We start from the raw sequence: 16,163 nt of genomic DNA, 5'->3' as shown, positions 1-16,163 counted from the left end.
ATATTTAAAATAAGTTTTTCTAGCACTATTTCGTTACACTACATATATGATACTCATTCCGCCATGTGTACATCAATGTGTCTGATGCAACAACGGCGCGTAGTGACACGCGAAAATCCATTCTAGGTTCTAGACTAAAACGCGAAACAAATTAACATATTAATTGCCATGATAATCATTGATAACAAACGTTTATTTTACGTTGTTATTTAATAGTCATTTACGTTATTCAAAATTTTATATTAAATGGTATTTATTTTTGTAATATTATTAATATAATAATAACTTTTAACTATTTCACTGTTAAGTTATTAATAATTGAAACTCTATGTGGACAACCTTTTGCAATTTTTTTCCTAAGTCGAGAATTGAAAACTAATGGTCAGATTCAAAAGAGGAAACATTTTTGAACATTATGAAAAATATAAGACATTAATATTTATATAGGTGCAATTAAGATTCCAAGAAAAAATAGCATTTAGGTCATATTGGGTACATGTCCATATTGGATACCCAATATTTTTCCTTTTTTCGTAAAAAAAAAATGTTAGAGAAATGAAAAATAATGTGGTCTAATAACAATTTTATTTTTATAATATTATGAGTTTATTGACATATTGGTGTGTTTTTTAACACGTATAAAGATGCGTCCAGATTATCAAGTCGAAACATTAAGCCAAACCTCAGGTTGCAAGCATTTCAGTGAACATTTCATTGCCTTTTGTCGAGCCACGTAACAAATGCTTATCAAGATTACCGTTCATGGTTCAGCTGGATTATCTAAACGCACCTTAAGAATACACAAAAACCTATTTTCCAAACAATTGACTTATCTACTTATTTACTTATCTATTTATTTGCTTATCTATTTATTTACTTATCTCCACGATGTGTGTGTGTGTGTGTAGAGATAAATTTAGTAGATAAATTAGAATAGTTTTGACTTCCTATATTTTTATTAAAATAGTCTGGAATAACTACAAAAGTAACAAAAAGCCGTTATAATTAATGTACGTATATAACGTATAACATTCAGTATGTCTAAGTCATACTGGTTCTACAAATAAAGAAGAAAATAATTACTTTATAAACAAAACCAATAAAGGAAAGAAGCATTCAAGTAGTTATATCCTTTATTCTTATAATAATCGCGCTAATAACTTTTATTGTATTGACACACTCACTCTATTATTATTTTAAATTATTTGTTTTTTATTGTTATGGTATATTGAATATGGACTAATTTTGGCCGAAACGTCTATAAATCATTTTTTTTAATGTAAAAATTTTAAATATGCACGGAAGAACCCTGCGAGTGAATTAAATGTTTTTCTTCTTTATCCATATTATAGTGATATTTCACAAAGGGTTTTCTCTATTTGCAATATTTGCAAACAAAACATTGTGTATAAGCTGAATACAATGTTATAAAGTATAAATGCAAACTTACAATAACGTGCACTTTAAAAATTAATAATCATCTTTTAGTAGTCATAGAAAGCAATTACTTATCTACGAAATATTATATCATGACCTCGGCGTTCTGCATTTTGTTTTATTAATAATCATATAATAAACAGCTGACAACAATAAACTGATGCAAATCGTGTCCGATTGTTAGACGGGGAGCACAGACTCTCGCATAACGCATAATACATATAATGCATAAGAAAATATACCAATCAAAATTCTTCGTTTTCTTCCTCTCCGTGGAATAAAGAATTTTGATTGGTTGAATTTCTTATGCCTTATGTTATGCGTTATGCAAGAGTCTGTGCTCCCCGCTTTAGTCTACACTACTTATTAATGTTATCTGTTGAATTCATCGTGTAATTAGTGTAATTACCCACAAACAGTATATAGGTCATATTGGGTACCAGGTTATAGGCTACAAGATCTAATTATTATACTTTAGATCTTTTTAAATAAGATAATTTTTATTCGAGAAAATTTGTTTATGGATATACTTCAAAAAAGAACTTTTATATAGAAAATTTATATAGTATATAGATACTTTGTACATTTTTCATTACAGTCTCACCAATTGCTATTTTTTTTTTATCGTTTCAAGCCATAATTAATTACGTGTATTTTTGTTTTGATTGCGCCTGCGTCTTTAAATTAAAATAATGCTATCTGTGTTAAAAGATTCTACGTACATTTTCGCACAAAGTAATACAATATATTGTATAATTGATAATTTTGTGTCTCAAAATACGAAAAATATTAACAATGAGTATAATAACGCTCAAATGTTTGCACAGTAAAACAATATATCTTAATTTAAAATGATCAATAATCGAGCATGAAATGTTTCAATAATACTTTTCGATTCACAGTCTTCCTTAAAAATTAAAATTTCGTACAGTCTGACATACATTAGTGTGAAATGACAATAAGTGTGATCAAACCAGCCATCTGTCTTCTTCAAAGTTTTTAATAAATTAATGATAATTTTACTAAATCATGTCCGAGGAATAGATATAATCAGTCAAGGTATTCAAACTAAATTCTCGTTTAACGGCGAGAATCATGTTAGTCCTTTGTATGTAAAGATCCGGTATTAATTCAGATGTACAATTTATAATATAGTGTGATACAAAATAATCAATTTTATAACAGATAGTGTCCGGTATTAATTTAGATCTTACAAAGGGTTTGTTTTCTGTTCCTGCACTGTCTGAACTAGTACACACGATGCAATAAGTTGAAGTGAAACAGATATACGTTTGTTTCATTTTAACTTATTGCACCGTGTGCATTAGTTAGTGCAGAAACAAAAAACAGTCCTAATATAAGCAACGTCTCAAAAATGACGAAAAGTATTATCCTAAGAAAAATACATTTTCTTTAAATTTTTACGAGAATTAATATTAATTATCTATATAAATATATACTATACAATATAAATATACACTGATTTTATTGTGGTCTAGTAGTTATATTTTGTTCGATAATATATGTGTACAAGTAATCTGTATGTTTCTAACGTATACCTGTACTGTAACTCTCACTCTGTGTTCTAATAAAATAAATAATAATATTAAATAAATATATATATTAAATATCACTAATTAATATTATTCTTTATTATATTTTACACACCATAAAAAAAATTTTTTTGTTATTGAGGAGGTTCATTTTTCCTTTTCTCTCCATCACTGAAATAATTATTCTCGGTTTTGCTAAATAGTGTAGAGAATTTAGAAATAAATTTTTATCCGAAAACAAAACGAGATTCGATTCGATTCAATTTCACAAAACTTTGATATTCGCACTTTATTCTACATAATATTTTACGTACGAGAAATAAAACTTCGCTGCGTCCATTTAGAGAGTATAGTACCGCGAATTGCTCGCAAGTGAGCGATTTTTTTCGAACTTATTACAAACAGAAAAGAATTTCTTTCAGAGCAACTTCGATTTAATCCCATAAGAAGTCAAAATATATATACTTTTATAAAATATTTTCTTTATTATTATTATAAACTGAATTATGAACTGAATTATTAGTATGAACTTTATTATTATTATTATAAACTGAAAATGGATTTTTTTCAGTTTATCTTAAACAGATTATGCTAATTCATAAAGATGAAACTTTCTTTGAAATTATAATAATTTGCTGTGCTATTTGGTTTTCTAATAACATGGTTTACTAATAATATTATGATCAAATGAAAACAGTAATTTTATCTAGGCTACGTAGATAACTTCCAGCATTCCCTTTTATTACATAATGCGAAATTCAAATGTCTATGTGTGCTGGTCTAAGTTCTAATAATGGAGACTTTATATCAGGCTGTTGTTTTGATAATGAAAACATTACTCTCTCGAATTTATATATAATATAAATGATATGCTCTATTGCGTTTTCTATCAATGCATGCTTTCAATTTGTGTCGCGTTGTGCCAAGATCTTTGCAAGAAGAAAAAGTAATTTATATGTTTGTCTTAGCTTTAGCTTTTTGAGAAGCGGAGAGAGAAGCGCGTGATCGATATAATATCGATGAATTATTGAATTGTTGTGGCTATTAAACGTTTAACATAGACCAATATCTATGCAGGCTATCGTTTTGCGAATAAGAATTGAGATCGAATTGCGACTATATCTTTAAACAAAGATAAACAGAAGAAACTGCACACAGTGGTCTGATTTAAAAAAATTGGCCAAAAGTTATTTATATATATATTATAGGATAATAAAATTATATATATGTATGATATTAAGATCACTAATTTACTGACATTTTAATTAAAAATAATTAACAAAATAAAATAATAATTAGTAATAACATATAATAAAAAAATTCTCGAAAATAACTATTTATATAATAAAACCTAAATATCAAGTTAAATTCTATCAAATTAAAAAGTAAAACTCAAGTGATTCTATCCTGGTTACTTGTATTAATGTAATAATAAAACTTCCGTTAAGAATTACAGAATTTCAGGGATTTCTGTTTTCTGTCTTCCTACAATTATTTTGTATAAAACAAAAAATGCAGTAGAGTAACGATAAATTCAAAAGAGAAGAGAATCGAATATTGTGCAAAAAATTTTGTAATATGAGCCAACATATTTCACCATTTCAGCAAACAATGATTGTTATTCCAATTTTTAAAGCGAATTGCATCGATTATTGCATAAAACGTGTGACGTTCATGACAACACTTGCTTTGTTATTCATAACAGAAAAATAAAATTCGAAATCATCTTATCACAATTACGTTGTTAAAGTAAATTACAAATATATTGTTTGTAAACTCTTTTTTAAAATTATATAAACGCATTTACTTCAATCATGATGTACGAAAGAATTCGAATTTGTATTTCGCAAACGCCGCGATTTTTGCTTGATGATATGAACGATTGTTCATGTATGAACGATTCTTTTCATAGCAAAATCCAAGCAAATCGCAAACGCGTTTTCTTCATAACTTACTTTTCTTTGCCATAATATAAAACATTACTTTTAATTAAAATATTACAAGATTTAGTAATGTTTCATGACGAAAATAATAAATAATAAAAACGTCTTTGACTTCTTAAAAGTTTATTATTATAAAATTGAATATTATTTGTATATGTGATGTAGCAGTGTGTTAATAATTTACTTGTAATAGAAATGCTTGCATTTTTATTATAAGAAAAGAATTATTATGTTATAATGCTTAAAATAATTTTGCAGAATAACAGTTGTACACAGATTTCATAGCATTTGAACAGATATTCGCTATTTTCCCTAAAAAAGATCAATATTGTAATAATTGCATTAATTAGTAATGAGAACCATCAGTTTCTATCAAATTATCTTCGTCATCTTTCGATACGATGATTATGAACTTGATATTTCACTATTTCGAGCGTTATCAAGAATTGCAATGTAATATATAATATATGTGTGTAGTATGTAAATCACATAGACGCATAAGAGAAAGCAAACTATATCACGTATTTTTATCGCTCTACATCACTGTAGTTTTATTATATCATTCACTTCGACTTTGATCGCAAACGTTCGATCGGTACGTAAGTAGACTTCAGGAACCGAAATGTTCCTCACGCGACACACACACACACAAGGATCTTACACCGATGCATCAAATCAGCAGTTAAATGGTTAAGCCGCAGTCTTTGAAACTACATCATCCGACTTCAGACAATTATCATGCTCGCATCGTGGACTTTTGTATAGTAGTAAATGAGACAGCAAATATGTCGTTGCGTATCTTTCATGCAATGAACACTCAAAAATTTTTTTCAGATGAGGTTGATTTTGGCATGCGAAGAAAAAAAATAGTTGTAATCTTTTTGTCTGTAGATGTATAATATATTACTAAATTTATACATATACTGGGTGTCCCAATTTAAGGAATTAGGCCATCTTGACAATCTGAAGATCATATAGGTTGGGAAAATAATGGAAGTAGTGAAAAGTTTACTTTAAGCCACAGACTTAATTCTATACACTCTATACTTATATATCATGTATAAAAGATGTTTTCAAAATCTATGTAATACATAGTGGAAACATAAATGACATCATGCAATATAGTCAATGTATAATCATATACGTATGCCTAAAAAATACGTGCTTGACATTTTGAGGTTTTAAGATCACAATGTCAGTATCTTATTCTTTATTTACATATGTAAAAAATAAATTATGTGTCAATGTACGTATAAATCACAGACTTCTATGTGATCAGCCTAGTAGTAGTAAAGTCTGATACGTAACCTATAACATGTATACTACACATATGTGCCTTTTTTTGTGAGGCAGGAGAAAATCTTCGCCAAGCCCCTAACCGGGAGGAACGCCGAAAGGCGAACCTAATCTAGCAAAGGGAAGACATCTGGTAGCCTATATCACCAGGCGTGCCAAATTCAGCCGCCCTGGAAAACCTCCACAAGGGAGGATGCATCAAGGTAGCCGCCTACTGACTAAAAACTACCTCCCCCCCTCCTCTTTGTGCAACTACCGCACAGACATAAGAGGAGTACTCCGGAACCGCATTCAAGCATTACTTCAGGTACCCCTCAGTTTAAGAGCACAAAGCTCCCTATACGCACATAGACGGGTCAAAACATATTTATATATATGTACAAAACTTAGTCTATCTTAATTTAACTTAAGTCTACCCTACTATGTATACGTAAAAGAGTACACAAAAGATCGCATCACTTATACACACACATACAAAATTAACATAATTAACATACGACTAAGAGTCAGAAAGAGGAGGAAGTATAGCCGGGCGGACAACGCCCCGCTCTCGAACTCGCTCCTCCTCCTCCTTCCTCGCCATGACAGTCTCGCAAAATTCCGCGAAGACCGTCCAATTCCGCGAAGAACGCACAATGGTGTCCACGACGGTGTTATGATTTCTATCACACCCCTAACAACTCCTCTCTGTATCTCGTTCAACGAGGGCAGAACAAGAGGATATGCACGGTAATGCCTACCGCTGTTCTGCGGAAAATGCAGATCGAGGACCCTCTTCTGTCGATCTCATATAGGTATGACTCGAAATACCCATGACCTATCAATTAACCTGATCCTATACGTATATAAGGCTACCGTGCACCCTTCTCATCTAATCTTCTAATCTATGGACCAATGTCCTACGGACCACCGAATCAGGCACCCCCAATAGATGTTCTCTCCATTTTAAAATGGATCACCTCCATTTAACATCGTGCAAGATAACATGCATCCTAGACGTGATAAATACATCCCTTGCCAAAATCTTGCGACGACACAAGTACACCCGCTTAAAACGGTCTGCCGTATAAGCAAATGGGATTATTCTAGCAAGTATGACCGTAGTCTCATGAGACACCGTACGATATGTTTTAATGACCTTCAACGCCAGTCGCTGCAAACGAGTAACTCTTCTCAGGATGCCGCGATCCCCCGCCACCGTCTGGGCTCAAATCAGCCCAAATAGGGGCTCCATAGAGAATCACAGACATAGCGTACATATATCACTTATACTCTCCAAGGCCACCTATATTAGCAGTCAATCTTCCTAAGGCAGCGGCCATCCCCCATGTCTTGAACAGAAATGATACCAAAAGGTCCACCGCGAGTCAAGAGTCAAGCCTAAGTACTCCACAGTAGATCCAATAGGGACCACCACCCTCATTACACAATTCGAGTGGGCGCTATATCGATTGAGCGTATGTAGAACTTGATCGGTTCAGCCTTTATTGAGATTCGATAATCTCGATGTGGCGCAACTCGCCGGATCGTGTAAAGGAGCATTGCAGAGTGTCTCATGCCATGTCTTAGTGCCGAGATACATTACCGTATCTCCAGGTATCACGAAATTTGCGAGCGAGTGAACAGTACATATCTCCGCTAATAGAAGGCTATGGTAAAGAGCATTTCAGAGAGTAACACGTAAATAAGAATTATTTGAGAGAATATAAGAAAAAGTACATTTTTCGCCTGTGAACTCTGTGAAGGCGTGAAGTAAATCACAAAATTGAGTTTCAATTAAGGCAAAAGCATTTAAAATGTATTTTTTATGATAAAATTTTATTTGAAAAATTATTCAGTGATGACTGGACCTGGAATTTCTGAAAAAAATTAGAATTTTACGAAATATATAGAGGGAATATGTAGAGGAAATATATGTAATAATATATGAATGGAATTTTTTAACCGATATTTGAATGTAGCTTTTACATTCCAAAATCTCAAAAAAAAATTTTCAGAAATATTCTAGAATATTCCAAAATATATACATTCTGTAATACAATATTTCGGAGTATTCTGAAATACTCCTGAAACGTTTAAGGGGATTTTAGGAACTTTTTATGAATATTTAGGGAATTAGCATTAGCTCAGCATATTATCTTCGTGTGAGTGTTTATAAGATATTTTATACTTTATTCTAGTTTAAAACATAAAATATAGAATATCTCATAAATTATTTATTTTTTGAGAACAATGAGATGGATCATTTGTTGTAAAAAAAGCTTGTACATAGTTGTTTTTTTAAAGTATAGTTGCAAACTACATAAATTTTTTGTACACTTTTTAATATACAATTTGAAAAAAAACTTTTTTTTAGTTTGCAGTTTCTTCTTCGAATACAGCCGATAATCAACATAGATAACCGACGATAACAATGGCGATCGGTGAAGAAACCGACAACGGAGACATCAGTTTCGGTCTAGAAGATAATGCTATCGAATCGATCCGAGCAATCAATCGCACAACCGCGGATGATCCAATCGGCACATCAAGTCATGTTCAGACCGACCTCGATAATTTCGATTCAGGCAATCCCCTTCTGGCTGAGAGCGCGGCAGTAACGATTGATGCACCGATCGGGAAGCTGAGGAGAATGCATAAAATGGAGAATGCAGTAGTGGCACAGACGGATGGTAGCGCGATGCGCCGAAAAGAGGATTTTGATGTCGAAAACTACGCAAACGAACCGGCGAATACAACTGTCGAACCACCTGACGGTGGTCTCAGGGCCTGGATGATTATGATCGGTAGCTTCACAATCAACGGTGTACTCTTCAGCATCATTAACACGTATTCCCTCATTTATCAGGAGTTACAGAAGCGACTGATAGAAGCCGGCGAAACCGAAGTTTCCTCCAAAGCAGGTACGGAATCTTTCCACGATATTAACTTCGAAAGAGATAATATTGGCCCATTAATGATTTTATTTTTTAATTTTGTAAAAGATAATTATCATAAGTATGTTTTAACGGTCAAGCTGGATCTCGGGTGCTTCTATATAATTGTGTGTGAATTTATATATACTACGTTCGTAGATTTTTAATTGCGCGTCGAATTTTTTTCAGACTTAAAACGCAATACTATTAAACTATACTTAATCATAGTAATATCACGAGTTAAATTGACTAACAATTTAACCATTTTTAATGCTCTTTGCGCATTTTTAGATCGATTCTAATAATGTTGAATGACATATTAAAATCTGTAAATTATTAATTTTTCATTGCGAAAAATATAACCTCGGTCGGGACCCGGATCTTTGGCATTCCGTGCGAGCGTCAAGCCTTTACATTACCAAGGCTAGTTTATATTTTAAATTATAACTCACAAATAACTTAACATTTCTACCTTTCCCCCTGCCTGAGAGCGCACAATCTTTTATACAAAGCGAGTTCTATCTCACCTCTCCTGCCAAACACACAACTTTCTACACGAAGCAAAGTCCACTCCACTTCTCTCCGTGCCAAAGGGCTCACAACCTTCTAGGCAGAGGGATATTACTTAATGTATTCTTTATTTCGCGTGGAAATTCGTGCTAGGTAAAGGGGAGATGAAACCTCGTTTTGCGAAAATGCTATATCATGGATCCTCTGTATCATGAAATACATTCATTTTTAGTGTGCAGATAATAAAAATAAGAATAATAAAATGACGAATTATAATGCAATTTGTAACTATTGTGCTTACAAATATGAAATTAAATTTGTATGAGACTTCACGCCTCTCTAACACACTTGGCTCTAGAACACTGACAGTCGGAGCATGAAGCCCTCGGGACACGCGCTCTGCCCAAAAGTAAAGAAATAATGAACGTAGTGGTATTTCACCGACGATGTCGCTGTCTCCCACTTATGCTACAGTTCTCATGTCTATTTATAATGTCAGACTAAAAAAATCAAGCATTGAATCAGACTATCAACAGGATCTCCTTTCTCCGCTAATTTTTCTAAGCCCATTCTCTTGGCAGTGGTTTCGCTAGATAATAGATTGGGACAGTAAGAATCCATTCACTAATTAGATGATAAATACATTTGACTACAACCTGCACTTCCATATGAAGCGTAGAGGTGGATTTCCGAAGTATAACATCCCTTATCTCCTATGTAGGAAATAACATTATACTACTTTATATTCATCCAATTGAATAACAATAACAATTATAATAAAGCAAGCAAATGCCATTAGTCAATAAAACGAAAACTATATAAAATAAAAAAGAATTATTTAATTTAATTCATTGCTCTAAGTTCTTTGGGTTGAAAATTATAAGCGAATTCCTTTAAATGAGGAGAGATGGACCTTATATAGCTTCAGCACACAAGACGCGGCAACGTTTACTGTGCGGCGGACGCAATTGTCAGTCAATTTATCGCTTTTCCATAAAAACGAAAGAATGATTGCTGTTTATCTTTGCTTGCTCTTGTTGCGTTTAAATCGTTAAATCGCGTTGAAAGGAAGGAATCATTCCTAGATAAATATAAAATAGACTGCGAATTTCAATGAAATTACCACCATCGGTTTAACAAAAGATAGTAAGAGATACATAGCTTGGTGCGTATCACTCTTTTATAAATATTCATATATAATAGGAACACAATGACTCATGGAATTATCTAATGGAATTATCTGAACGACGTTTATAAATTAAAGTCACGAGAGTGATTGTTTATATAGATGGAACCCTTAAATACTATGGAACTAAATTGTACGACAATTAGACAGTCATTTGTAGTAATAGAAGCTAATTCATGCTACTCTCTTGTTGATGCTGCTTCATCAATTTAATCATCGATCCTCTTAATGAAAAGAAAAATATAATTCATAAATTGTTGACCTAGATGCACTGCTGATTTATAACATCCGATCGATTGACTCTCTCACTAGAGTAATTATCTTGTCTATATATATATATATATATATAAATAAATAAATAAATAAATATATATATATGTATATGCATGTTATTGTCCCAGATTTTTAATTATCTATTTTTGATAAAGCGAAGAAAATGCCTATACTGTGTGTGTGTGTGTGTGTGTGTGTGTGTGTGTGTGTGTGTGTGTGTGTGTGTGTGTGTGTGTGTGTGTATGCGTGTGTGTGTGTGCGTGCGTGCGCGCTTAAGATCTACTATGAGTATAAGGATACTATTTATTTAACAGAATTTTAATCTATTTAATTTTATCCATTTAGAGAAGAGTTATACAAAATTTAATTATAAATATAAAAGATATTAATATTGAGAATATTAAATAAGAAATAAAACAGCAAATAACGAGATAATTTTGATATAAAAAAAAAAGAATTAATAAATTAAAAAAAAGAAACGATGGATACCACCCTTTTTACAGAAATAATTGTTCTTACAAATTCTGTAAGCATTTTATTATTTATCAGACAATATGGTAAAATATTGTTTCAGCTCTGGTAGGCTCGTTAACTATTGGAACGACGTTTTTTCTGTCACCGGTCGCCGGTATATTAACGGATAAATTCGGCATTCAGACAACTACTTTCGTGGGAGGTGCAATTGCGTCCGTTGGTCTGCTTCTTTCCTCGCTACTGACGACCAAGGTAAGAAAAGATAAAAGAAACATTTCTAGTTATTGTGATCTCTATTCAAATTTGTTCCGGAATTGTACACGTTGTCGTTACCTGTGTCTGTTAGGTGGAACTGCTTTTTTTAACATATGGCGTTATGTACGGGCTTGGTGCAAGTCTCGCTTATACCCCTAGTCTAGCGATATTGGGTCACTACTTCAAAAAATATCTGGGGCTGGTGAATGGTATTGTCACAGCTGGAAGCTCAGTATTCACGACACTGTTGCCATCCCTAATGGAGATCCTAATACTACGTTTAGGCCTGGAAGGAACATTGAGGAGCTTGGCCGTACTCACAGCTATTGTTATGGCTTGCGCAATTCTTTTTAAGCCAATTCCACGTAAGTTTTTTTTTTGTAGTTCGCATTTATGCAAGTTTACATGCATTCCTAAATCAAATTCTTTTTACGACTTTTCAGAAAATTTTTCGCAGAATTTTTCAGAATTTCTACATAAATTAAAAATGTTTTCCTAGCAAATTATAAGTTTAACTGTTACATGACAGATGTAAATATGTATCACCTACATTTATATTATGTAACAATTATATTCATGGTTTACTGAGATAGTTTATATAATTTTACTTCAATATAATTTTTTAAATAACTTTTTCAAAAATTTACATAACATTATAGAATTTTGATTTTTAACATAAATTGTGTTCTTGAAGAATTTATATTTAAATATAATAAACAAATAAAAGGCTAATAAGAGTCAAACATCTAAAATTAAAAAACAAATTAAATCAACGCTAATGTTAACTATATATAAATTAAAAATTAAAAATTAACACATAAATTGAACATTAATAAAATTATGAAAAGCGTTAGATAATATATAAATCATGACATGTTTCGGCCTCGGGTTTTGGCCCTCCTCAAATGTACAGTATTTAAAAACACAAAAAACATTCTAACGAATTGAGACGGTTTTGTTAAAAATTAATAAATATAAATTTATAATATATAATAAATTTATATTTTAAATTTGTTATAATATAATAGTCATTTAATGACTATAATTGAAGACATTAATGAGCACCTTCTTTTCAGTAACATCGCAAGGAAACAAATCGCATAAAACGAAATCTCTACGAAATCATCTGAAAGAATTCGTAAACGTATCTATCTGGAAAAAGAAACGATACGTTGTATGGGCTGTTTCTATTCCTTTCGCTCTTTTTGGGTAAGTCGGTTGTTTGTGCACAATTATACTTACAAATAGCCTTAACAAACTAACGATTGTACATAAAATACAATATAATCTTAAGTTATTTTGAGTCTTCTTCTTCTTCTTTTTACGTTAGGCCAAATCTGGCCTGTGTTATCTCGATTTGATGATATATAAATACAATAAAGATTAAATCGAAGTAGACGATTTCGATAAATTTCCATCATAAAAATCAAACTGAAATACATAATCTCAATAAATCACTATAATCGTAAACTATTCGTTGTCTGATTAATTTGTATAATTTATGATTCTCTTTGGAACGATATTTCGAATGTTTTTCTACCGTACGTGATTGTTGATCTTTTTCCCGGGTACATCATTGCTTGTGTTACTGAATGTGATCGCCTTTTTCTTATTTATTACATAAATGTGAAGAATTGAACTTTCTGTATACAAATTCTATTTTTTTTTATTTTTATAGAGATAAAAAAACTCAATTTTTATTTTAGATACTTTGTCCCATACGTTCACATTGGAAAGTTCGTGACTATAAAGTTCAAAGACGCTGATAGCAAGCTGCCAGTTATGTGTATCGGCATCACCTCCGGTATTGGCCGTTTAATTTTTGGCTACATCGCCGATATGCCGAAAGTGAATCGAATATTCTTGCAGCAGGTGAGTATTCAACAAGAACTTCGAGCTTCTAACGATATGTTTAAAATCCTTTTTTTTTATTTATAAACAAAGAGAAGAATAAAAAAGATACTTTTTAAAAGTAACAAATCACGCGTTACTCGTTACCGAGTAAAAAAAGTAACGAGTTAGTGTTATATATAGTTACGGATTTTTAAATCTAACTCGTTACAGATACGTTACTTGAAGAAGTAACTTTTTTTTACTTTTCTGTTACTTTTTTAAAATCGGCGACCACTAATTATGCTGGATTCACACTGCATCCCATTTTCATACGACGAATCTGCAACCAATTAGAAAACAGGATTTTGCTTCGCATCGATGATACGATTTTTCTGATTTTTCTGTGAATCGTCGTACGACGCACATCGGATGCAGTGTGAATCCAGCATTACAACACTCGTTACTGTTATAAAAAAAATGTAACTACGTTACCGTTACAGTTACCACAAAAAGTAACACAGTTATCAACCGAGTTACCAAAAAAGAAACTTTGTAACGAGTTGCTTCCATTCCCTGTTTATAAAATAAATTTAGCACTTCTCTCTCTCTCTCTCTTTCTCTTGCTAAAACCTTAATACAAAAAAAATTTAGGACCATTTTGTTTTCAGATATCATTTGTGAGTATCGGCATCCTTACAATGCTCCTTCCAATTACCAAATCCTTCCTCATGCTTCTGATCATTTCGCTGGCGATGGGACTGTTTGATGGATGCTTTATATCGTTACTTGGTCCGATCGCGTTCGATATTTGCGGCCGTAGCGGCGCAACTCAGGCCATTGGCTTTCTTTTAGGGATGTGTTCTATACCTCTAACAATTGGTCCACCAATTGCGGGCCTTCTGTACGATCATACTGGTAATAATTTTTATAACTGCCTTATACGTACTAATAACAAAATAACAGACTGCTTTTTAGTGAATAAAAAGCAGGAAAATGTTTTAATTTATTCTTATATCATTACAATTTAAATTAATAATTAATATATATACCGCCATTCTTAAACGAACACTTACAATTTGTCATGATTTTGACAACATCAAGGTCAGGGTCACTAGACTCACTGGAAGAGTTTCCTATTGAAAAAAATGACATCACAGTTACATAACAAAATTATATATAATTAAAATATGTAAATTACTGTACAAAAAAGCAAATTAATTGTTCCAAATCAGTACATGATTTTTTTAAATCACGAAGAATCACACGATATTAGAAATAATTTTATCTATCATTTGATTTTATAGTTATCTAATTTTAAATAAGTAAATGATAGAATTAAAAGAAAAAAAAACATCATCGTATGATTTTTCAAATTACGATTTAAAACATCATGTTTTGGAACAATCTGTTACAGTTATGTGATTTACATATTTTAATTACATGATTTCATTATGTAACTTTGTGATATGTGATTTTTTTCGATAAAGTTTCCTAAAATAAATATTTACCGTTTTTTTCAAACTTATAAATGATAACTTAGATTATTTGTGTTGTTATCAGGTACCTATGATCTGCCTTTCTTACTTGCCGGCATTCCTCCGATAATAGGAGCATTGTCGATGTTCTTTATAAGATGCGTTAAAGAAAATAATGAGGAAAGTTTAAACGATTCTGAGAATATCTCAAGCAAAACAGATTGTCAAAATGGTCGGTAAAATCAGGTATCTGCTGTATGTTATCAATTTTATTTATTATAATCGATTTTATCTCGTAATAAATACTAAAGCAAAGTTTACTTTCACATGAATCTTTATGTTTTTATTTATTAGAAAATGATTTGACTTAATATATGTATATGTATCACACAACAAGAGATATTACTGTTAAATTTATTTTTGTATAGCTGTGTTTATTTTTAGACTGGAATGTATTTTGTTTTTGCTGTATATTTGTAAGTATTTAATTATATTTTGTACTTTAAAATTATTAAATTTGCAGGAAGAACGAAAAATAATGATTTTTCACCGGCTATCATCGTCGAGCAAACATGCGAATCAGCGGTGCAAGAGAAATACAGTACAATGTGCAAATCCCTGCCTCTGTCTCAGAGCTACGGTATCAAACAACCGGTTGAATTACAAAACGGTTTAGCACACAATAGCTACCAATACAAGTACGCCAATTACTGCAGATATTCGGAAAGTGAACCATTACTTTATAGAGAAAGGATCTCACGACATCCAAGCACGAGTTTCTCTTAGTAAATTATCAATGCTTTACGTGTTTTTAACTTGAATTTTGTCATAGCGAATTCTTTGTTTTGAAGAATTTTATTGTTATTTACCTGCTAGGACGAGTTCAGATTCGGAACCCGCGGTTGCTCCCCGGATGTTATATCATCTTTGTTTTCCATTCGGCAAACGACAAGGATAGAATGATGGAGTGACACTCGGGTGGGAATCTGAACATAGCCTAAATGAAAATAAAA

General features: G+C 31.8%; 2 protein-coding genes across 8 annotated transcripts in view; one reads left to right on the top strand and one right to left on the bottom strand.

Annotated features, from left to right (window-relative positions):
* Positions 1–7,479, bottom strand: part of LOC108773321 (angiotensin-converting enzyme) — a 24,559-nt gene extending 17,080 nt beyond the window's left edge. Inside the window, exon 1 of the mRNA XM_018539082.1 lies at positions 7,368–7,479. Within this exon, the coding sequence (XP_018394584.1) occupies positions 7,368–7,479 (112 nt within the window). The remainder of the gene's footprint in view (positions 1–7,367) is intronic.
* Positions 1–16,163, top strand: part of kar (monocarboxylate transporter 10-like protein kar) — a 23,952-nt gene extending 7,789 nt beyond the window's left edge. For 3 of the 7 annotated variants that reach the window (XM_018539120.1, XM_018539119.1, XM_018539117.1), the window contains exons 2-9: positions 8,586–9,132; positions 11,688–11,839; positions 11,934–12,207; positions 12,919–13,051; positions 13,549–13,714; positions 14,344–14,590; positions 15,236–15,382; positions 15,674–16,163. In XM_018539120.1, the coding sequence (XP_018394622.1) occupies positions 8,643–9,132; positions 11,688–11,839; positions 11,934–12,207; positions 12,919–13,051; positions 13,549–13,714; positions 14,344–14,590; positions 15,236–15,382; positions 15,674–15,936 (1,872 nt within the window). In that variant the 5' untranslated portion in view covers positions 8,586–8,642 and the 3' untranslated portion in view covers positions 15,937–16,163. Of the gene's footprint in view, positions 1–6,494; positions 6,537–8,585; positions 9,133–11,687; positions 11,840–11,933; positions 12,208–12,918; positions 13,052–13,548; positions 13,715–14,343; positions 14,591–15,235; positions 15,406–15,673 lie in introns of those variants that run through there. The other 4 variants (XM_018539118.1, XM_018539121.1, XM_018539123.1 and 1 more) reach the window with 4 other exon arrangements.

This window comes from Cyphomyrmex costatus, unplaced genomic scaffold (genome assembly GCF_001594065.2).
Source record: "Cyphomyrmex costatus isolate MS0001 unplaced genomic scaffold, Ccosl1.0 scaffold205, whole genome shotgun sequence".
Classification (NCBI taxonomy): domain Eukaryota; kingdom Metazoa; phylum Arthropoda; class Insecta; order Hymenoptera; family Formicidae; genus Cyphomyrmex; species Cyphomyrmex costatus.
This window is presented reverse-complemented; position numbering and strand designations above follow the sequence as displayed.